The sequence below is a fragment of the Doryrhamphus excisus genome, linkage group LG22 (assembly GCF_037039965.1).
Source record: "Doryrhamphus excisus strain RoL-2023G ecotype Guam linkage group LG22, RoL_Dexc_Guam_v1.1, whole genome shotgun sequence".
NCBI lineage: Eukaryota > Metazoa > Chordata > Actinopteri > Syngnathiformes > Syngnathidae > Doryrhamphus > Doryrhamphus excisus.
In genome coordinates, this window is record NC_136378.1 from 3,769,086 (window position 1) to 3,793,033 (window position 23,948).

At 41.2% G+C, this 23,948-nt stretch overlaps 2 protein-coding genes across 6 annotated transcripts in view; one reads left to right on the forward strand and one right to left on the reverse strand.

Annotated features, from left to right (window-relative positions):
- The window catches only part of eif1ad (eukaryotic translation initiation factor 1A domain containing), a 203,004-nt gene that overhangs the window by 130,789 nt on the left and 48,267 nt on the right, over window positions 1–23,948 (forward strand). The gene's annotated exons all lie outside the window — the stretch shown is intronic.
- gabrb2a (gamma-aminobutyric acid type A receptor subunit beta2a) overlaps window positions 1–23,948 on the reverse strand; it is a 52,351-nt gene that overhangs the window by 12,244 nt on the left and 16,159 nt on the right. For all 5 annotated transcript variants that reach the window (XM_058063868.2, XM_058063867.2, XM_058063870.2 and 2 more), the window contains 2 exons: window positions 10,551–10,771; window positions 671–753 (listed from right to left, as the gene is read on the reverse strand). In XM_058063868.2, the coding sequence (XP_057919851.2) occupies window positions 671–753; window positions 10,551–10,771 (304 nt within the window). The remainder of the gene's footprint in view (window positions 1–670; window positions 754–10,550; window positions 10,772–23,948) is intronic.

Consider the following 23,948-nt stretch of genomic DNA (forward strand, 5'->3'; position numbering starts at 1 on the left):
GAGAAAAAAAGAGGTTATGAGTGATGGAGAGAAGGAGATAAAAAAGGCTGCAGGATGAGACTGTGCAAAGAAAAGAAATGAGAAAGTGATGAGGAGAGAGATGGTGAGCATAATAGAGAGAGAGAGGGGGGCGGTTCTGACCCACCACTGTTTTTTCCTCTGCTTACCGCCGGCACTTAATGCCGACAACACTGTGATGAAACCCAGAAAGACCGAGCCCTACACCACATCCCAGCCCCGTAATCCTTCTCCCCGGGGGACCCAGATAAAGCACGATGAGGACCTCATCTTTCTCTCTCATGTTTGCACTCCAACGGTGCACGGTAAAAATCCCAAACTCCACGAGGAACCGGCTCACCAAACATGGCGCCGTTACCGTCCACATTCACAGCACAAACACGGCCACCTAATCACAGCCAGTGTAGCTGAATTAATTAGTGTGGATGTTATCAGTCGGTGAACCATTAGTGATGTTCCTCTTCTTGATCTGTATCTCCTCATATCTCATCAGCCTTTCTCAGCATTTTACATCCCCGCCTTATCACGCCACAGTATTCTACCTCGCACTTTCTTCCAAAAAAAAAAAAAAAAAAACCCACAGAGCTGCATTGCATGCATGCGTACGTACGAGTGGGAGTGAGAGCCGGTTGTCAGGGACGACGGTACTTACAGCTTTCAATCTCCAGGGTGCAGTTTTGCTCATCGAGAGGGTAACGGCGCAGGTCCATCATGCAGGCTGCGGTCGTGGTGATCCTACACACACACACACACACACACACACAGAGAGAAAGAGAAGACACCATTTTTAATTATGACCTTGATTCCGTATGCTAAATGTCAAAGACACGGTTAGCGGTTGAGATAATAAAACGTGCGATTGTGTTGATTGACTTTCAACTACAAACAATATTGATCGCACGCCTGCTCTTAATGACTCCTTGCATTGCAGTTAAATATCCATGTCGCTCTTTATGGGCTAAATGGATGCTACGCTAATCACTGTAAGACTAAGGGTGTGTATTGGCAACAATCTGGCGATACGATATGTATCACGATACTAGGCTCACAATACGATATATCACAATATATGACAATACTGTTAACAAGGCTATACTGTTATGCTGTATCACAAACTTAAAGTGTAGCATTTGGATAAATAAAGCTATATGAATAAAGCTATATAAATAAATATATATTGAATTAATTAATTAATTAATTTCACCTGAAGACAGCTGGGATAGGCTCCAGCAACCCCGGCGACCCTCGTGAGGATAAGCCGTAGAAAATGAATGAACGAATGAAGGAGTTCTTCTCCTATTTTGTGTGGAAGTGGTAACTTTTTGGCTTCTTATTTAATGTAAATCTTATTTTATGTATATTTACTTTACTTTACAAATTTACTCTTATTTTACTTTTAAGTAAATATAATTAATTAATTAATTTTAACTAATAATAAAATAATATTAATAATAAAAAAATTAATTAATAAATAATAAATAAATAATACAAATTAATTAAATTTTATATCATTAATAATACAATTAATAATATAATTAATTATATATAATTAATAATAAAATATAATAATAAATATATAAATAAAACATCCAGCTTTAAATTTACAAAAGAAACCCATAAAAAAAAAAAATTAAATTATGTCTCAAGATCCTGCTCAAATGTTCACATTCTATTAGCTGTGAAAAAATGCAGAGTATACAGTCCCTGACTTATCCACCATCAAAAGAGTATTTTTGTGGAACAAAGTAACTAACATCAGTAAAAAGTCCTTTCAGGATGCTTGAAATTACCATTATTTAATAAAATAGTGATATCGATTTGAAAAACAAAATACCTGCAATATCACAGTACGACTTTTGTAGTATACACAACCTTCGTATCGCTTGCTAGCGGCAGGTCCTCATGGTGTCTCGCTAAGTGGACTCGCAGATTTGTCGTTTTTCCCAAATACTTTATTCCACACGTGAATCTCGTTCAACGTCCTTGCCTGATTGACTACGTAAGTGCTGCCACCTAGCGTTCGGAGGTTTAAATTAAAATCGGAAATGAACCTTTGCCGTGTCTGCACTTGAATAAATACCATATACAGTCTATGATAAATGCCTAAAAATATCCATATCATACTTTTTAATATCGATACAGTATCGTGGAACAAAGTATCGCAATATGTCACCAAAACGATATTTTCTTACACCCTTATATAAGTAGTATACAGTAGCTGTACTGTATTAATAACATATATCCATACATACATTGTTTGTGCTCACTGGGGTCACATGGGGTATGCTGGAGCCCAGAAAGGCGGGGTACACCCTGGACTGGTTACCAGCCAATCACAGGGCACATATAGAAATACACTTATGGATAATTTAGAGCCGAGATCTTTATTAGGATCAATTTTTTTCACCTTACAACCATTACTTCTTAAACTGTAGAGTATAAGAAGCAGGGATAACGTTCAATATTACTACATAAACACCGACATGTCGGCATGCAATTTCAACATGGCCGCACCGTACAGTATACCCATGGCTATGTAGCATCTTCTGTCACATGGTACCAAAAACAAAAAGGGGTTCATCTTGTGGTCACACAGAGCCTTAAATAAAAAAAAGTCAGGGAGAAAGAGTCGGCCACATCCGACAGCTCCTCTTAGCGTACTTCCTGTAACGCACACACACACACACACACACACACGACAAGTTGGTCCAAGCTGAGTCGGCCAGGGCCAAACCCTAGAGGCTGTCTGCATGTAACCACGGAAACGTCATCTACGCCTTTAAGACACACACACACACACTGATTGATATAAAACATGATAGCATCATGTGACCATTAACAATAATAGCAGTATTGGCGGTGACCTTTGACCTTGTCATAAAGGGTTACTCTCAGGTCGTCCATCGACTAGCGAACTATTTTGGGGAACGGACTGCTAACAACTAAAACCCGGGAGCAATAAGTATCATATTAAATATATTACATTATTTGTGTTAATTATCAGGCTGCACGGTGGTCGAGTGGTTAGCGTGCAGACCTCACAGCTAGGAAACCCGAGTTCAATCCCACCCTCGGCCATCTCCGTGTGGAGTTTGCAGCACCTCCCGCAACCCTTGTGAGGATAAGCGGTAGAAAATGAATGAATGAATAATGTTTGTGTGGAAGTGGTAACTTTTTTGCTTCTTATTTTGTCTTTCCCCACCCTCGGCCATTTTGTCTGGAGTTTGCATGTTCTCCCTGTGCATGTGTGGGTTTTCTCCGGGTATTCCGGTTTCCTCCCACATTCCAAAAACATGCTAGGTTAATTAGCGACTCCAAATTGTCCATAGGTATGAATGTGAGTGTGAATGGTTGTTTGTCTATATGTGCCCTGTGATTGGCTGGCCACCAGTCCAGGGTGTACCCTGCCCGCTCTCGCCCGAAGACAGCTGGGATAGGCTCCAGCATCCCCCGTGACCCTCGTGAGGATAAGCGGTAGCAAATGAATGAATGAATGAGTTCTCCTCCTATTTTGTGTGGAAGTGGTAACTTTTTAGCTTCTTATTTTGTCTTTCCCCACCCTCGGCCATCTTTGCCTGGAGTTTGCATGTTCTTCCCGTGTATGCGTGGGTTTTTTCCGGGTACTCTGGTTTCCTCCCACATTCCAAAAACATGCTAGGTTAATTAGCGACTCCAAATTGTCCATAGGTATGAATGTGAGTGTGAATGGTTGTTTGTCTATATGTGCCCTGTGATTGGCTGGCCACCAGTCCAGGGTGTACCCCGCCTGCTCTTGCCTGAAGACAGCTGGGATAGGCTCCAGCACCCCGTGACCCTCGTGAGGATAAGCGGTAGAAAATGAATAAATGAGTTCTCCTCCTATTTTGTGTGGAAGTGGTAACTTTTTGGCTTCTTATTTTGTCTTTCCCCACCCTCAGCCATCTCTGTGTGGAGTTTGCATGTTCTCCCCGTACATGCGTGGGTTTTCTCCGGGTACTCCGGTTTCCTCCCACATTCCAAAAACATGCTAGGTTAATTAGCGACTCCAAATTGTCCATAGATATGAATGTGAGTGTGAATGGTTGTTTGTCTATATGTGCCCTGTGATTGGCTGGCCACCAGTCCAGGGTGTACCCTGCCTCTCGCCCAAAGACAGCCGGGATAGGCTCCAGCAACACCCGTGAGGGTAAGCAGTAGAAAATGAATGAATGAGTTCTCCTCCTATTTTGTGTGGAAGTGGTAACTTTTTTTTTTACAAGATTTTTGGTATTTTTCAGATGTAAAGACACACACACGCTTCCTGGTTGCCACTTTCACACTGTGCCTCCTTTTTCTTGCTCTCTGGGCTCTTATGTAAGAGCCAGTTAGCAGAGCCGTGGTGCATTGGGGGATTAACACAGGAGTCTCAAAATCCGCCCTAGTTTACCCGTTTAAGAGCAAAAAAAAAAAAAAAAAAAAAATCTTGTGTGATGATTGGCAAGTTCCGACCAGTCATCTATCGCTCGGTGTCATCAGCGCGGCGGAAGCACAGCAGGGGAAAGACGCAAAAAAAAAAAAAAAAAAAACAGGCCAAAATGGCAGAGGTATAAATACCAGTCTATTTATAGCCCACCTACATCATCAGCAGAAGTCTCGAAGATTTTCTGTCTGAGCAGAGACTCTGTATCATCTTTAGCATCCGTGCTAGCGTGGTCGACACGGTAACAATTAACAAACATGGAAGAGGACCCCCCCCCTTTTTTTTTTTTTACTCCTTTTTTGTCTTTGCTGCAGTGAGCCAAAGTGGACCTCTGCAGCACACACGGCCTTGTTTGCTCTTCATCTCCATCACGGCGGGGCCGTACTGGTCCCCCCCCCCCCTCTCTCTCTCTCTCTCTCTCTCTCTCTCTCTCTCGGCCCCAACCTGCCGGAGGAGAGGCCGCGCTGGAGCATATCACGCAGATTCAAACACGCTACATTTGCTCTGCGTCGAAGCTAATAGGACATGCAGTTAAAAAAAAATGGCTGTTTTTTCCCATGCATGTTCCCTCATAGTTCATGTGTGTGTGTGTGTTTATATGCGGACCCCCCCCCCCCCTGAAGGGGAGCAGTGCACCTTTGTTCCCAATGACCTTGTTTACGGACATAACACAAGCACCGCAGATTCCCAGACAGGATCTCATTTCCAGGGAGCGTCACAGCAGTGAAAGTGAAACCAAAAAAAAAAAACCAATGTGATCAACCTGACATTTTTGCATCCAATCAAATTCGAGTTTCTTAATGAAGCTCGACGTTTGAATGACGATGGAGAACGCTGCCTCCATTTTGGATAAGAGAGCCGAGAGGAAACTTGTGACGGTGTCTCTCCCCGCGCGGATGGATTTCAAAATAAAATGTCTGCTGTGCCAAAGCTTTTGCGCACACGGAATATATAAAAGCACATGTGTTTGATCAGCGGCTCGAAAGTGAGATTGATAACTTTAATGGCCGCTATTGAGTGTATTAATAGAAACAGCGATGAATTAAATCCCTCTCTTTCTCCGCTCAGCAGCTTTTTTTTCCTCATCCTGGTTCCTTTCCGGGACCGGGTGAAAGGAAAGGAAGGAGATTCCTAATAATTTCTCCATTTTGAATGAAGTCTGACCTTCACGTCTCTTTCTCTCTGGATCTCCCATTCCTGACCTTTCCCTTTTGAATTTGAGCAACATGCTTCAGGAGCCGTGCAAGCAACCTCTCACACAAAATGGAGATTGGTTTGTTCTCTTGGTTAGAGCGCAGAGACCTCACGGCTCGGAGACGAGGGTTCAATTCCACCCTCGGCTATCTCTGTGTGGAGTTTGCATGTTCTCCCTGTGCATGTGTGCAACTTATTTTTTCCTGTCTACAATATTAGGTAATACGATTGTAAAGGTTAATATAGGGGTGTTATGTACTGTCTAGAGGGCTCTAAAAATGTTAAACGGCGTATTAAAAAGCTCGAAAAGAGTTTTTTAATGCTCTGAAGACAAAACTTTATACATTTAAAAAAAAACTAGTTTCTGCACGCTAACCACTCGACCACCGTGCAGACCTCACAGCTCGGAGACCCGAGCATGCGTGGGTTTTCTCCCGGGTACTCCGGTTTCCTCCCACATTCCAAAAACATGCTAGGTTAATTAGCGACTCCGAATTGTCCATAGGTATGAATGTGAGTGTGAATGGTTGTTTGTCTATATGTGCCCTGTGATTGGCTGGCCACCAGTCCAGGGTGTACCCCGCCTCTCGTTCGAAGACAGCTGGGATAGGCTCCAGCACCCCCCACGATCCCTCGTGATGATAAGCGGTAGAAAATGAATAAGTGAATACATTATCCTCCTAGTTTGTGTGGAAGTGGTAACTTTTTGGCTTTTTATTTTGTCTTTCCCCACCCTCGGCCATCTCTGTGTGGAGTTTGCATGTTCTCCCCGTGCATGCGTGTGCTTGTCCCCTAGCACACGAGTACGATTTATTTTTTCCTGTCTACCATATTAGGTAATACGATTGTAAAGGTTAATATAGGGGTGTTATGAACTGTCTAGAGGGCTCTAAAAATGTTAAACGGCGTATTAAGAAGTTCGAAAACAGTTTTTTAATGCTCTGACGACAAAACTTTATACATTTATACATTTTAAAAAGCTAGTTTCAGATGAGAGCTGCACGGTGGTCGAGTGGTTAGCGTGCAGACCTTACAGCTCAGAGACCCGAGCATGCGTGGGTTTTCTCCCGGGTACTCCGGTTTCCTCCCACATTCCAAAAACATGCTAGGTTAATTAGCGACTCCAAATTGTCCATAGGTATGAATGTGAGTGTGAATGGTTGTTTGTCTATATGTGCCCTGTGATTGGCTGGCCACCAGTCCAGGGTGTACCCCGCCTCTCGTTCGAAGACAGCTGGGATAGGCTCCAGCACCCCCTTACTCCTATTCTAACGTTATCAAAATATATAACTGGTGTACCAAAATGCTGAAGCATTCAGGATTTTATTGAAACGCGATGAAAATTGCTGTTTTGGAGGCAAAGCAGCATATCATGCACTTTCTTATTCCTATTCTCACATTATCAAAATGTATAATTGTTGTACCAAAATGCTGAAGCATTCAGGATTTTATGAAAACGCGATGAAAATTGCTGTTTTGGAGGCAAAGCAGCATATCATGCACTTTCTTATTCCTATTCTCACATTATCAAAATGTATAATTGTTGTACCAAAATGCTGAAGCATTCAGGATTTTATGAAAACGCGATGAAAATTGCTGTTTTGGAGGCAAAGCAGCATATCATACACTGTCGTGACTATTCTGGTGTTGTCAAAGCGGCCACATCACTTGCATAACTGGTGTACCAAATGCTGAAACGTTCAGGGATTTATGAAAACGTGGTGAAAATTGCTGTTTTGGAGGCAAAGCAGCATATCATGCACTTTCTTATTCCTATTCTAATGTTATCAAAATGTATAACTGGTGTACCAAAATGCTGAAGCATTCAGGATTTTATGAAAATGGGATGAAAATTGCTGTTTTGGAGGCAAAGCAGCATATCATACACTGTCATGACTATTCTGGTGTTGTCAAAACGGCCACATCACTTGCATAACTGGTGTACCAAATGCTGAAACGTTCAGGGATTTATGAAAACAGGATGAAAATTGCTGTTTTGGAGGCCAAGCAGCATATCATGCACTTTCTTATTCCTATTCTAACGTTATCAAAATGTATAATTGTTGTACCAAAATGCTGAAGCATTCCGGATTTTATTGAAACGCGATGAAAATTGCTGTTTTGGAGGCAGAGCAGCATATCATGCACTTTCTTATTCCTATTCTCACGTTATCAAAATCAATAATTATTATACCAAAATGCTGAAGCATTCCGGATTTTATGAAAACGCAATGAAAATTGCTATTTTGGAGGCAAAGCAGCATATCATGCACTTTCTTATTCCTATTCTAATGTTATCAAAATGTATAACTGGTGTACCAAAATGCTGAAGCATTCAGGATTTTATGAAAATGGGATGAAAATTGCTGTTTTGGAGGCAAAGCAGCATATCATACACTGTCATGACTATTCTGGTGTTGTCAAAACGGCCACATCACTTGTACAACTGGTGTACCAAATGCTGAAACGTTCAGGGATTTATGAAAACAGGATGAAAATTGCTGTTTTGGAGCCAAAGCAGCATATCATGCACTTTCTTATTCCTATTCTAATGTTATCAAAATGTATAACTGGTGTACCAAAATGCTGAAGCATTCAGGATTTTATGAAAACAGGATGAAAATTGCTGTTTTGGAGGCAGAGCAGCATATCATACACTGTCGTGACTATTCCATCATCAATAAAAGCCAAATGTGCTCGAGTATGCTACTCAAGCAGGATTTACATGCTAATGAACAACATCTCAGACATGCACCGTGATTCTACGACCGGCGATGCGCTCACGTTCATCGTGTTTTTTTCCCCTCAGTGAGGACTCTCCACTCAGTTGGCCATCTTGTGCACAACCACTAAAAACCCTGCTGTTGCAAACCAGGCCGCCCGTCTCTGCAGGTATGTGTCAGCCTGCTCAGAGCACTCAGGCATCTGGCCGGCCTGACTCTGACAGCAGCTTGTGTCTGGACGCGCTAGCATCAAATAAAACCTGAACCGAACCCACGAAGCAAATAATGGAGGAGCCGGGAGGCACCGGCACTGACAAGGACGACGTATGTGAGGTAACAACTGCATCTCCGTGCTGCACGCACACCCTCAAATTCACAACAAGCCCTCTTCCTGGCCTCCATTTCTGTTTGTGGTTATGCAAAGCATATGTGTTGGGCTTATATAATTGGCTCAGAGTGTTATGAATTACATTTCTCAACAAAATGTTGGGATGAATAATCTGGTGCAGTGCAGATGCTTTAATATTTTAAGGCGTCTTTGCGCAAGAAAGGCATGTGAGCGTCTAGCGAGAGAATGAGTGAATGCAGCAACATTGTGTACTAGTAACAATTTTCATTTTGGTTATGAATCAGAGATCATGTGAGGATGGCGAAGCAGCACCACGGACAGTTCAGGCAGATGTGCAAACATCAGTCAGTGTTTGTATTGAATGGCTGCATTATTGATTGGGAGTTATCCATTATGGATTGCATTCTGCTCGGACGGCCTGACGGCGAGTGAAGATGGCGTGTAGGCTGGCTGAGCCATATCGGCTTGTTTGCATCACCCTGCTTCATTATTGATCGGGGGAGGGGGTCAATTATTGATATTGATAATCAAGAAAATAACGCCTACGCAATACGTTATGATGTGCCTAAAAATAAATTTTATAGAGAATAGTTATACATGCAGAAAATAATAATTAATAACAAAATGAATAATAATTAATAACAAAAATATTAATAATAATAAAAATAAAATTAAAAAATTAAAATTAATTAAAATAAAATAAAATAAAATAAAATAAAATAAAATAAAATAAAATAAAATAAAATAAAATTCATTCATTCATTCATTTTCTACCGCTTATCCTCACGAGGGTCGCGGGGGTGCTGGAGCCTATCCCAGCTGTCTTCGGGCGAGAGGCGGGGTACACCCTGGACTGGTGGCCAGCCAATCACAGGGCACATATAGACAAACAACCATTCACACTCACATTCATACCTATGGACAATTTGGAGTCGCTAATTAACCTAGCATGTTTTTGGAATGTGGGAGGAAACCGGAGTACACGGAGAAAACCCAATCATGCACGGGGAGAACAAGTGAACGCCACACAGAGATGGCCGAGGGTGGAATGTCTGACATGATAGGTTTAATAAAAAAAAGTTATCCTCCTATTACATGTGGAAGTGGTATATTTTGTTTTTCTTCCCCGCTTGGTTTAAAACCCATTCTTAAGTTTAGAATACATAAATTTGAGGCTAACGAGTTAGCGTCCTAGCATGCTATGCTTAAAGCCTTGGTGTCCCTGCAGTGCAAACTCCACACAGAGGTGGCCGAGGGTGGAATCGAACCTAGCTGTGAGGTCTACGCGCTAACCACATGACCGCCGTGCCACCTATTATTATTATTATTATTATTATTTTACATACATATTATTACATTTTTTTTCCGTTATTCTCCCAGGATTCAAATGTGTTCATTCATCTATTGTGCAGCACTTTCATCTGTATTGTTGTTGTTTAATGTGTTATTTTGATATCGCCTTGAGCTCACTTCATAGTCTCTCTTAATTCCTTTATTATCTTGTGTTGAACACTAAGAATTGTGTTTTTTTTGCCTCGTCACTGAATTGAGCTCAAGGAAAATAATGTAGCTTTATCTCAGAATGACACCACTATATGATGGCTTCAATGACATCGCGTAAATTCCATGGATTGTAGTGAAGTGTGTCCAAGTCGTGGCCTCTGTGTATAAAAAGTGTCTAAACAACCAACCCAGCAGCACACATCAAAAAAGGCTGAAAGACCGATGCAGCAGATCCAAGCTTGTTAGCTGATTATGCTTCATAATCAATGCGCTAATCATGACACACAAGAGGGGGGAGGGGGGGGGGCAGCTGTAAGCGGCTTACCTGAGTCCATAAAGCACGGTGCCGTCGGGATGGAGTCGGATCATCCTGTTCTTGACGGTGACGCCGTGCACGAAGGACTTCTTGTCGTTGAGAAAGTACGTGTCCGGGACCCACAGCTGGTCGGCCACTCGGTTATCCAGAGTGAGGTTGTAGGCGATCTCGGAATAGGAGAGGCGCTTATCCCGCCATGCTTGCTGGAAGTACATCGTCAATGTGTAGTCCTGCGGGATGGGAGAGGAAGTCAGTGTATATCATATTAATTACACAATGTTCAAACACGCTGAATGGAATGTGTGTGAGTGACAGGCAGAAAAGCTCTGACTCACTTTTAAGGGTGGGTTTTCTCCGGGTACTCCGGTTTCGTCCCACATTCCAAAAACATGCTAGGTTAATTAGCGACTCCAAATTGTCCATAGGTATGAATGTGAGTGTGAATGGTTGTTTGTCTATATGTGCCCTGTGATTGGCTGGCCACCAGTCCAGGGTGTACCCAGCCCGCCTCTCGCCCGAAGACAGCTGGGATAGGCTCCAGCACCCCCCGTGACCCTCGTGAGGATAAGCGGTAGAAAATGAATGAATGAATGAGTTTTCCTCCTATTTTGTGTGGAAGTGGTAACTTTTGGACTTCTTATTTTGTCTTTCCCCACCCTCGGCCATCTCTGTGTGGAGTTTGCATGTTCTCCCCGTGCATGCGTGGGTTTTCTCCGGGTACACCGGTTTCGTCCCACATTCCAAAAACATGCTAGGTTAATTAGCGACTCCAAATTGTCCATAGGTATGAATGTGAGTGTGAATGGTTGTTTGTCTATATGTGCCCTGTGATTGGCTGGCCACCAGTCCAGGGTGTACCCCGCCCGCCTCTCGCCCGAAGACAGCTGGGATAGGCTCCAGCACCCCCTGCGACCCTCTTGAGGAAAGAAAATTAATGAATGAATGAGTTTTCCTCCTATTTTGTGTGGAAGTGGTAACTTTTTGGATACTTAATTTGTCTTTCTTCACCCTCGGCCATCTCTGTGTGGAGTTTGCATGTTCTCCCCGTGCATGCGTGGGTTTTCTCCGGGTACTCCGGTTTCCTCCCACATTCCAAAAACATGCTAGGTTAATTAGCGACTCCAAATTGTCCATAGGTATAAATGTGAGTGTGAATGGTTGTTTGTCTATATGTGCCCTGTGATTGGCTGGCCACCAGTCCAGGGTGTACCCCGCCCGCCTCTCGCCCGAAGACAGCTGGGATAGGCTCCAGCACCCCCTGCGACCCTCTTGAGGAAAGAAAATTAATGAATGAATGAGTTTTCCTCCTATTTTGTGTGGAAGTGGTAACTTTTTGGATACTTAATTTGTCTTTCTTCACCCTCGGCCATCTCTGTGTGGAGTTTGCATGTTCTCCCCGTGCATGCGTGGGTTTTCTCCGGGTACTCCGGTTTCCTCCCACATTCCAAAAACATGCTAGGTTAATTAGCGACTCCAAATTGTCCATAGGTATAAATGTGAGTGTGAATGGTTGTTTGTCTATATGTGCCCTGTGATTGACTGTACCCCGCCTCTTGCCCGAAGACAGCTGGGATAGGCTCCAGCACCCCTGACTTACAACTTTATTTACAGCTATTTGTGCTTTAACACAAAATGGTAGCATTTTCAACATATGAATGAATGAACGCCTGTCAATAAAAAAATACATTTGGGTATTTTTTGCCTAAATTTCAAGCATTTCAGAAGGGAAGAAAAGAAAAGGAGGACACCACCTCCCCATCTGGCGTCTATGAGTGCTCTTGTTTATTCATAAAGTCTATAAAAAGACATATCCTTGCTCCCTCACAACATCACCACTCACAAATAAAGGCTAAAAATAGCATTTTCGATGATACAGAGTATGAAAACACAATGATGCATCTTTTAAAAATAAACCCAAACATGTAAAATATAAACGCATCATACATGAAGGTCATAAAAAAAAAAAGGTAATCTATGGACTCAAAGGGCAGTGCTTGTGCCGGCGGGGGCCATGACGGCTGCGCTGTGCGGCTTAAAATTCAACAAATCCTCCTAATTTTGACATCATAACCGGAGGCTAACTTTCTCAGCTGGCTGACTGTTGTCATGCTAAAAATATCTCCTTCCGCTGGAACAAATGACGAAACTTTTCCGCTTTATTGAGACAATTTCGCCTGTGATGCAAAATAGCCAATAGCTTCCCGCAGCTGGGGCCTCGCCGCCGTCTCCGCTTGTGGGATCTCTTTGCTTTTTTTTTTTTTTTTTTTTTTTAATTCTGCTTTTGTGATGAATAGCCAGAAGATGCGGCGAGGAAATGCTAAATATTTTTTTTTTTTTGCTGCTCCAAGATGAAACCTCATCTCTTGTTTTCTCGTGACACCCACACAGCCACGGAGAAAACAGCACTGCAGTGTGATGGTGCTCTTTAACGGTGTTTTGCAGAGGCATGGCTGCGTGTGGGAAAACGAAATAAAAGCCACACACATAAAAAAAAACAAAAACGACGACATCATCACGGCTCACTACAGTTGTTTTGGTGTTTTCCCCGAGTCATTCTTTTTTTATTGCACACCGGGCGTGACAAAGCAATCGCCACTTTGGGTGCAAGGGAGAGTCTCGCTTATTCGCCCGCCTGCACCGCGCGCTACCACGGCTGTTGTGTAAAAAGGGCATCTAAAAATACACGAGCTCCTGCCATGTTGATGTTATTGCAGGAGTGAAAAGTCAAGTGAGGACTTGGGTGTCCTTTGCCCCCCCCCCGTGTTACACACACACACAGAGTTTTTTTTTTTTTTTTCCTCTCACGCTCCTTCTTCCTCCCCGTCTCATTATCTGGCTGCCGATCGCACGGCTCCGTCACCTATGGGATCGTTAGCTGATGCCTGACGGCTCAGCGCGTCACGCACTCAGGCAGCATCTCGGCCGCCATGTTGAGGAAGCGAATGCAGGCGGCTTTGAGTTGTCTCAGAGGGGCCGCAATGAATTCTCAATGAGTCTCAACGTGTTATTGGTAATTACGACAATATATAATATGACTTATGTGGGTATATAAGTAGAAAAATTAATCCATAATAACATAACGTATATAAGGGAGGGTATTAATATGTAATATGTAACAACACAAGCAGAACTCATCTACTCAGGGTAACACTGACATGGAAATAGGAGTTCAGAACATTCATTCATTCATTCATTTTCTACCACTTATCATCACGAGGGTCGCAGGGGGTGCTGGAGCCTATCCCAGCTGTCTTCAGGCGAGAGGCGGGGTACACCCTGGACTGGTGGCCAGCCAATCACAGGGCAAACAACCATTCACACTCACATTCATACCTATGGACAATTTGGAGTCGCTAATTAACCTAGCATGTTTTTGGAATGTGGGAGGAAACCGGAGTACCCGGAGAAAACCCACGCATGCACGGGGAGAACATGCAAACTCCACACAGAGATGGCCGAGGGTGGGGAAAGACAAAATAAGAAGCCAAAAAGTTACCACTTCCACACAGAATAGGAGGAGAACTCATTCATTCATTTTCTACCGCTTATCCTCACAAGGGTCACTAGGGGTGCTGGAGCCTATCCCAGCTGTCTTCAGGCGAGAGGCGGGCAGTGTACACCCTGGACTGGTGGCCAGCCAATCACAGGGCACATATACGTAGACAAACAACCATTCACACTCACATTCATACCTATGGACAATTTGGAGTCGCTAATTAACCTAGCATGTTTTTGGAATGTGGGAGGAAAACCGGAGTACCCGGAGAAAACCCACGCATGCACGGGGAGATCATGCAAACTCCACACAGAGATGGCCGAGGGTGGGGAAAGACAAAATAAGAAGCCAAAAAGTTACCACTTCCACACAAAATAGGAGCAGAACTCATTCATTTTCTACCACTTATCCTCACGAGGGTCGCGTGGGTGCTGGAGCCTATCCTATATCCACTTACAACGTTATTCAGTCTATATCGTATTACACGCTGAATGGAATGTGTGTGAATGACAGGCAGAAAAGCTCTGACTCATTTTTAAGGGTAAAGGATATTCATTAATAATGCCTGTCAGCTAGGAGACCAGGTTCAATTCCACCCTCGGCCAAGCCGTGCATGTGTGGGTTTTTTTCCGGGGTACTCCGGTTTCCTCCCACATTCCAAAAACATGCTAGGTTAATTAGCGACTCCAAATTGTCCATAGGTATGAATGTGAGTGTGAATGGTTGTTTGTATAATGCACATGTCATAAAATCATAGCAATGTACACGTCTGTAATGCATGACCGTATTGTTTTTTTTTTTTTTGAGCATGGTGTGTTCAGAGAAAGAGGAGGAAAACAAACAGGCAGGTGAGCATGGCCATGTACCCCCCCCCCCCAAAAAAAAAAAACGCTACAGACGACCGAGATCCTGTGTCGGAGTGTAGGCTTGCAAAAGCGACCTTCACTCTCCTTGTCAGAAACTCCATTAACGTGACGCAGACGGCTCAGTGAGCACCAGTGAGGAAGACATCTTGTGAAGAGCATTGAATAAAAAAAAAATAAAAAAAAAGAAAAAGATCACGACAACACCCCAAATGTAAAAAAAAATGCAATGAAGATCCAACGAGGGCGCAGCCGGCTTGGAATGCATCAAGGTTGGTTGCACAGCGACGGTTGTGTTTCTTGGGCTAACAATCCTCCCATTAGGAATCTGACAGAGTGACAACGAGTACGTTTGTGTGTTTCCCTGAGAAATCTGACAGGCGACTGTTGTTACAAGACCTCCATTACGACTACATCAGCCATCACAGCCCATACGGAGGGAGGGGGTGGAAGGGGGGGGTGGGGGGTGTGCCGATGAACGCGCACTTATGGTGCACAGATTTGACGGCTCCACTTTTAATGCACTAACTGTCTCTACATTTCTCCAAATTGTCTATAGGTATGAATGTGAGTGTGAATGGTTGTTTGTCTATATGTGCCCTGTGATTGGCTGGCCACCAGTCCAGGGTGTACTCTAGTGCCTCTAGTCCGAAGACAGCTGGGATAGGCTCCAGCACCCCCCGCGACCCTTGTGAGGATAAGTGGTAGAAAATTAATGAGTTCTCCTCCTATTTTGTGTGGAAGTGGTAACTTTTTGGCTTCTTATTTTGTCTTTCCCCACCCTCGGCCATCTCTGTGTGGAGTTTGCATGTTCTCCCCGTGCATGCGTGGTTTTTCCGGTTCCCTCCCACATTCCAAAAACATGCTAGGTTAATTAGCGAATCCAAATTGTCCATAGGTATGAATGTGAGTGTGAATGGTTGTTTGTCTATATGTGCCCTGTGATTGGCTGGCCACCAGTCCAGGGTGTACTCTAGTGCCTGTAGTCCGAAGACAGCTGGGATAGGCTCCAGCACCCCCCGCGACCCTTGTGAGGATAAGTGGTAGAAAATTAATGAGTTCTCCTCCTATTTTGTGTGGAAGTGGTAACTTTTTGGCTTCTTATTTTGTCTTTCCCCACCCTCGGCCATCTCTGTGTGGAGTTTGCATGTTCTCCCCGTGCATGCGTGTTTTTTCCGGTTCCCTCCCACATTCCAAAAACATGCTAGGTTAATTAGCGAATCCAAATTGTCCATAGGTATGAATGTGAGTGTGAATGGTTGTTTGTCTATATGTGCCCTGTGATTGGCTGGCCACCAGTCCAGGGTGTACTCTAGTGCCTGTAGTCCGAAGACAGCTGGGATAGGCTCCAGCACCCCCCGCGACCCTTGTGAGGATAAGTGGTAGAAAATGAATGAGTTCTCCTCCTATTTTGCGTGGAAGTGGTAACTTTTTGGCTTCTTATTTTGTCTTTCCCCACCCTCGGCCATCTCTGTGTGGAGTTTGCTTGTTCTCCCCGTGCATGCGTGGGTTTTTTTTTCCGGGTACTCCGGTTTCCTCCCACATTCCAAAAACATGCTAGGTTAATTGTCGACAGGTATGAATGTGAGTGTGAATGGTTGTTTGTCTATATGTGCTGGGCTCACTGTATCTGCTCAAATCAAATATTATGGGTCAAAGGGCATTCTGAATGATTTGCAGGTCATCTGGTATAAAAGTAATCATACCAGCAGTAAAATATGGTGGTGGTAGTGTGATGGTTTTGGGCTGTTTTATTGCTTCAGGACCTGAAACTATGAATTATGCAGTCTACTAAAAAAGCAGAATGTCCGACCATTTGTTAGTGACCTCACGCTGAAACCAACATGGGTTCTGCAGCAGGAAGTAATAGCAACATGGACGTTCACGTACAAGCTAAAGCAGACGCCAACTGTATCTACTCAAATAGAGCCTTCAAATCAAATATTATGGGTCAAAGGGCATTCTGAATGATTTGCAGGTCATCTGGTATAAAAGTAATCATACTAGCAGTAAAATATGGTGGTGGTAGTGTGATGGTTTTGGGTTGTTTTATTGCTACAGGACCTAAAACCATGAATTATGCAGTCTACCAAAAAAGGACACTGTCTGACCATCAAATATTATGGGTCAAAGGTCATTCTGAATGATTTGATACCATCGGAGCCCCCCCAAAGGGGGAAGCCGACAACACTGGTATGATTCTTTGCCGTTTGCAGTCAATGAACTGTTTTCCAGCCACTTAGCTTCAGCGGAGAAAATGCCCGACAGAATCATTAAGGAAGTCATCAACACATTAAAGGCCTTTAATGGAGCGGTCTGATTCGGCCATTTTTTTTTTTTTTGTCCGTAGACCAGCTATTAGCTACCAGCTATTCACTCATCATGAGTGAATACATTTGCCTTCTTTGGAACCGTTAAGTCTACAGGTAACTAAACAATAAAGAAATATAATAAATATATACTTTGGGTATTCCTGATCTTTCATTGTTATATATTTGTATCTACAAACGAGACGGTCTCCACGGATTAAACATAAAGCTGTAAAAACTCAGTGTGCATGGAAAAAAGCCCCGGGATTAAGTGTTGTTCTTGTGCTATAATTATGCTTCTGACCATATTAATCTGTGCGTCCACTTAGCATAACTAATGACTTTGTCCTGCAGCTGCCAGTCGTATCTTAAAGCTGCTCGTTGGGGTCAACAGAGCAGTCAAAGTAGCCGACACACACAAAAAAAACACTAACTGTGAATTTGAGCCAATAAAAATAAATGAAATATGGATTAAATAACAGTGAACCAAAAAAAAAATCAAAAGTAAGCGTTCATAAGGTTAATAAACTGCATTGTTTTACTCAAGTATGCAACTTCAATCTGGACGTTTCATTAGGGATGCGTATTTGACCCTCTCTGAATGTTCTGAACTCCTGTTTCCAGGCATTCAGAAGAATAATAATAGTTCAAGAAGGTAGTAATATTCAATATTAATAAATTGTATATTCTCATAGCATAGAAAACCTATTTATCACCTTCTGAATATAGGTTTTATCACTATTAGAGCCCCGTAGACATAAAATAACACCCCTATAGTCAACTCTCTACATGTATTACACAATTTTTTGTAGATTTTATAGTAGAAATAAGGCATCTTAGACATAAAACTCCTGTTTCCAGGCATTCAGAAGAATAATGCCTCAAGAAGGTAGTAGTATTCAATATTAATAATAGTATATTCTCATAGCATAGAAAAACTATTTATGACCTTCTGAATATAGGTTTTATCACTATTAGAGCCCTGTACACATAAAATAACACCCCTATAGTCAACTCTCTACAGGTATTACACAATTTTTAGTAGATTTTATAGTAGAAATAAGGCATCTTAGACATAAAACTCCTGTTTCCAGGCATTCAGAATAATAATAATACCTCAAGAAGGTAGTAGTATTCAATATTAATAAATTGTATAACATCATAGCATAGAAAAACTATTTATGACCTTCTGAATACAGGTTTTATCACTATTAGAGCCCTGTACACATAAAATAACACCCCTATAGTCAACTCTCTACAGGTATTACACAATTTTAGTAGATTTTATAGTAGAAATAAGGCATCTTAGACATAAAACTCCTGTTTCCAGGCATTCAGAAGAAGAATAATACCTCAAGAAGGTAGTAGTATTTGATATTAATAAATTGTATATTCTCATAGCATCGAAAACCTATTTATCACCTTCTGAATATAGGTTTTATCACTATTAGAGCTCTGTACACATAAAATAACACCCCTATAGTCAACTCTCTACAGGTATTACACAATTTTTAGTAGATTTTATAGTAGAAATAAGGCATCTTAGACATAAAACTCCTGTTTCCAGGCATTCAGAAGAAGAATAATACCTCAAGAAGGTAGTAGTATTTGATATTAATAAATTGTATATTCTCATAGCATCGAAAACCTATTTATCACCTTCTGAATATAGGTTTTATCACTATTAGAGCCCTGTAGACATAAAATAGCACCCCTATAGTCAACTATCCACATGTATTACACAATACAGTAGATTTTATAGTAGAAATAAGGCATCTTAGACATAAAACTCCTGTTTCCAGGCATTCAGAATAATAATAATACCTCAAGTAGGTAGTAGTATTCAATATTAATAAATTGTATTTTATCATAGCATAGAAAAACTATTTATGACCTTCTGAATATAGGTTTTATCACTATTAGAGCCCTGTAGACATAAAATAACACCCCTATAGTCAACTCTCCACATGTATTACACAATATAGTAGATTTTATAGTAGAAATAAGGCATCTTAGACATAAATAAGATAATAGCTAGCTAACAAGCTAACATGACAATGTACTTCCTGGTGACTCATGACTCAACGTTAACGTTACTAAAGACCGGTGTGGAATACTTGGATACTTGGTAAGGAGTGACTAGCGATGCGTTTCAATGGCTTTATTAACAAGCACAGAACAGTAAACGTTCCCACAGGAGCTGCTGTCGGACACTCTCTACACTGCTAACCTGCTGCTAGGCTCGACTCTAGCTAGCTGACACTTCCCAGACTTTGCTTCTTAATTCACCGCAAGTCACAAATACTGTTTTAAACTTCACTTTTTATTACAAGTACTACAAAAGAATACTTGGTTAGTACCACTGCTATGCTACGTTCGCTTACATCACGGATTTACCGTCATTTGCGTGGATTGTACATGCGGGTCAGTCGCATGTTCATGTAATCTAATAACAATACAAACAACAAAAGAGGGCATCCTTCTTTTATAATATAAATGTTAGAAGAAAGAAAAAAAAGCCTATTATAGAAAAACAAGACCTTGTTTTCTTGCCTTGACTTCCTCAGATTCAGCGGAGGGGAAAAAAAAAAATGAAGAGGTTGCGTTGTCATGGCAACACTGAGTAAAAATAACACAAGCTTATTTTCCACATGCTGGAAAAATAAAATGGAACAGGATCAGTTTGGACAAACACGATCAAAATGGTCGCTAATTCAAACGTACACGAGAGACGTTGTATTCTCCTACCGTGCAGACCGGACCGGTCATCTCACGGCTACGTCGACATCGCTAATGTGAGGCGTAATGACGATTCTAAAAGGGAAAACGCTCCCGCCCCACTAATTCCTTCCATCGTGGAAGCCACCACAGCTGGTTTTGTTTAAATCTTTTAATTCGCAGGCAGCTAATTAACATTCAGAGAGGAGTATTATATTGCAGGCAGGTATTTTACATGTAATTAACAAGCAGGATGAAGGGGAGGAAACAGTATTGCAGCGGTCATGTGGAGACAACACGCTTGTTCGGTTGTACGCGCAGCATTTCTCCATGCACAATTGCGTCCTGCACGTGTGGTTCCAGCGGAAAAAACACAAAGAGCAAATGTGCAAATGTGATTTCAGCTGCTTTATCGAGGAGTGATGGAGCAGGACAGACACGCCGAGAAGGGGGGAGGAACACAGAACATGGAGAAAGGGGGTGTCTCGGCCATGATATCATAGTTACCCAACATGGATGTGTGGTCACACCTTGGACTCTGAGGACTCTTCCCTCTCAAGTAGCACATTTGTAATGTCAGGCAAGGCTGCTGACCGACCAGCACGTTCTTACTGGACCACAACACGACTGACCTTTGAGCCTCGGCGGGCCTTCGTTGTGCGAGGCGGCGCAAAAAAAAAAATACTACAACTGAGTGGCACTCGGTACAATGAGGCTTATGTCAAAGTTTTGGTTGGACCAAAAAGATAAAAAATATAATCTGGTTAACTTTAACCCAAATACTTGACAAATTTTGAATTCCACAACAGGACAAACATGAAGAAAAACAAATTCATACATGAAAAATAAGTTGTTCTTCTATAATCATGCTAGTTAGCATGCTACTTCCTCACTCACTCACTCAGTGTTAGCTCACAATTTTTCATCTACATATGATAGCTTTCTCCTGTTTGTGTTAGTTTGTATGTTTGTTAGCTAGCTGGCTACTTCCTGGTTCATGACCAATGGCTATACCAGTTTTTATTGTAAATAATAATTTTTATGAATGTTGTTAGCATTCTACTTCCTGGTTCATTCTACTTCCTGAATTACATTGGACTGTACCATTATACATCTCAGGTGGTGGGAGGCCCAAGTGGCAAATGTCCGATAAATTTATCTAAGTAAGTTTACTTTTCTATTATCATCTTAATTAACAAATGTTAACACCGTTAGCTAACAATTTTTCATCTACACATGATAGCTTTCTCCTGTTTGTATGTTTGTTAGCTAGCAGGCTACTTCCTGGTTCATGGTTCATTACCGATGGCCATACCAGTTTTTATTGTAAATAATAATTTTTATGAATGTTGTTAGCATTCTATGTTGTTATACATTTTGAATTCCACAACAGGGGAAACACGGAGAAAAACAAATTCATACATGAAAAATAAGTTCTTCTATAATCATGCTAGTTAGCATGCTACTTCCTCACTCACTCAGTGTTAGCTAACAATTTTTCATCTACATATGATAGCTTTCTCCTGTTTGTATGTTTGTTAGCTATCTGGCTACTTCCTGGTTCATGGCTCATTAACAACGGCCATACAATTTTTTATTGTAAATAATTTTTTTATGAATGTTGTTAGCAGACTATGTCCAGGTTTATGGAGAATTTAAAGTAGCTTCCCACTATTAGTATTGCTTTGTCTGTCTGTTGCTAGCTAGCAGGCTACTTCCTGGTTCATGGAGGATGATATCACAGAAGGACAGGAAGGTGCCATTTTGAGTCTAAGGTCTTTCAATAATAATACTTTGTTAGTTAGCATTCTACTTATCGGTTCATGGTTCATTACTAATGGCCATACCATTTTTTATTGTAAATATATATTTTTTCTGAATGTTGTTAGCAGGCTACGTATTAGCTCATAGAGAATTAAAAGTGCTTCCCTTATTTGTATTGCTTTGTCTGTCTGTTGCTAGCTAGCAGGCTACTTCCTGGTTCATGGTTCATTACCAATGGCCATACCATTTTTTTTATTGTAAATACTTTTTTAAATTAATATTTTTAGCAGGCTACGCCTTAGCTCATGGAGAATTAAAAGTAGCTTCCCCCTATAAGCCAGGAAGGTGCCATTTTGAGTCTAAGGTCTTTCAATAATAATACTTTGTTAGTTAGCATTCTACTTCCTGGTTCATGGTGATTCACATTGGACTGTACCATTAGAAAATATCCAATACATTTATTTAAGTAAGTTTACTTTTCTATTATCATCTTAATTAACAAATGTTCATCTTTAAACCACACAACATTTGTCCTGTTTGTGTTAGTTTGTATGTTTGTTAGCGAGCTGGCTACTTCCTGGTTCATGAAGGATGATGTAAGATAATGGGGCTGTACCATTTTAGATGGTCAAAATATATACAGAGAGAGAAATATGTATTTTTTAAACAAAAACATTGAGAATCAAAATATTGTAGCACGCCTTATTTGTGTGCCGGTTTGTTAGTTAGCTGTTTAGCAGCCATTTTTTTTACTCTGGGCAAAAAGGGGGAAAGACTTATATCAACTCCAAAGCAAAAATAAGCCGGACTACATCTCCCATAAACCTCCTCCAGTTTGTGCAACAGCGACTTCCGTCACCCTGGACCAAAATGCTGACTTCATTCTGCACCAGAGGCATTTGGATGTTTAATTAGAGAAGCAGGCAGCTGTTCACAACCCAGATCTGCTCACTGCCATGACAGCGAGCTGATCTCAAGTCAGCTTCTTTTGCATGCAAGTCCTCCATTTTGCTTGATCCAGTTATTGAGGTGATGATGCACATTAGTGCAGCCCTGGAAGGATTATACCCGTTATTGTAGTAGAGGTTAAACTATGTTATATCCGCTATTAGCGTTAAATGAATTTCAGTGATATAGGATTCAATGTTCATAGAAAAATTGTTTTTGACATTATTAGAACCCTGTAGACATGACTTAATTGTTTTTTAATGTGCAAAAAAGTATATAAAAATATCTAAAAAGCACCCCAATTATTCTTTGTTTACACCACGTTGCATCTTTTGCTGCAGGGACACGAGTTAGCCTCCAGTTAACTTCTTCTAATTTAAACCACTTCCACACAGAATGGGAGAGCCTATTAGAATATCACTTTTTTCTCCTCATATTTTGACTTTATTTTCATAACATTACATTTGTTTATTTATATTTCTGCAGTTTTCTGTTTCAATGCTCTTTATTATTATTACTTTTTCCCCAACCAATTTTTCTTTATTTTTGGAAGATTACTACTACTTTTTTTCATAGATAAATTATGTTTTCATAATATGCCATGGGCCGCACTTTTGACACCCATGGTCTCATGATTGTAAAAGTACCGTATTACGTGAACGCTAGCTTGTCTTTCAGAGCATCTTAACCACTTCCACACGGAATGGGAGAGCCTATTTTCCCCTAATGTTGAACATGTTAGAATATTACTTTTTTCTCTTCATATTTTGATTTTATTTTCATAATATTACATTTATTTCTGCAGTTTTCTATTTCAATGCTCTTTATTATTCTTTATTATTATGACTTTTTCCCCAACCAATTTTTTTTAATTTACTTTATTTTTGGAAGATTACTACTGATTTTTTTTAATTTTTTCGTAGATAAATTATGTTTTTATAATATGCCATGGGCCGCACTTTTGACACCCATGGTCTCATGATTGTAAAAGTCCTGTATTACTTGAAGGCTAGAATGTCTTTCAGAGCATCTTAACCACTTCCACACGGAATGAGAGACCCTATTTTCCCCTAATGTTGAACATGTTAGAATATTCCTTTTTTCTCTTCATAGTTCGATTTTATTTTCATAATATTACATTTGTTTCTTTCTATTTCTGCAGTTTTCTATTTCAATGTTCTTTATTATTCTTTATTATTATTATGACTTTTTCCCCAACCAATAAAAAAAAACTTTATTTTTGGAAGATTACTACTGATTTTTTAAATTTTAATGTTTTTATAATATGCCATGACACCCGTGGTCTCAT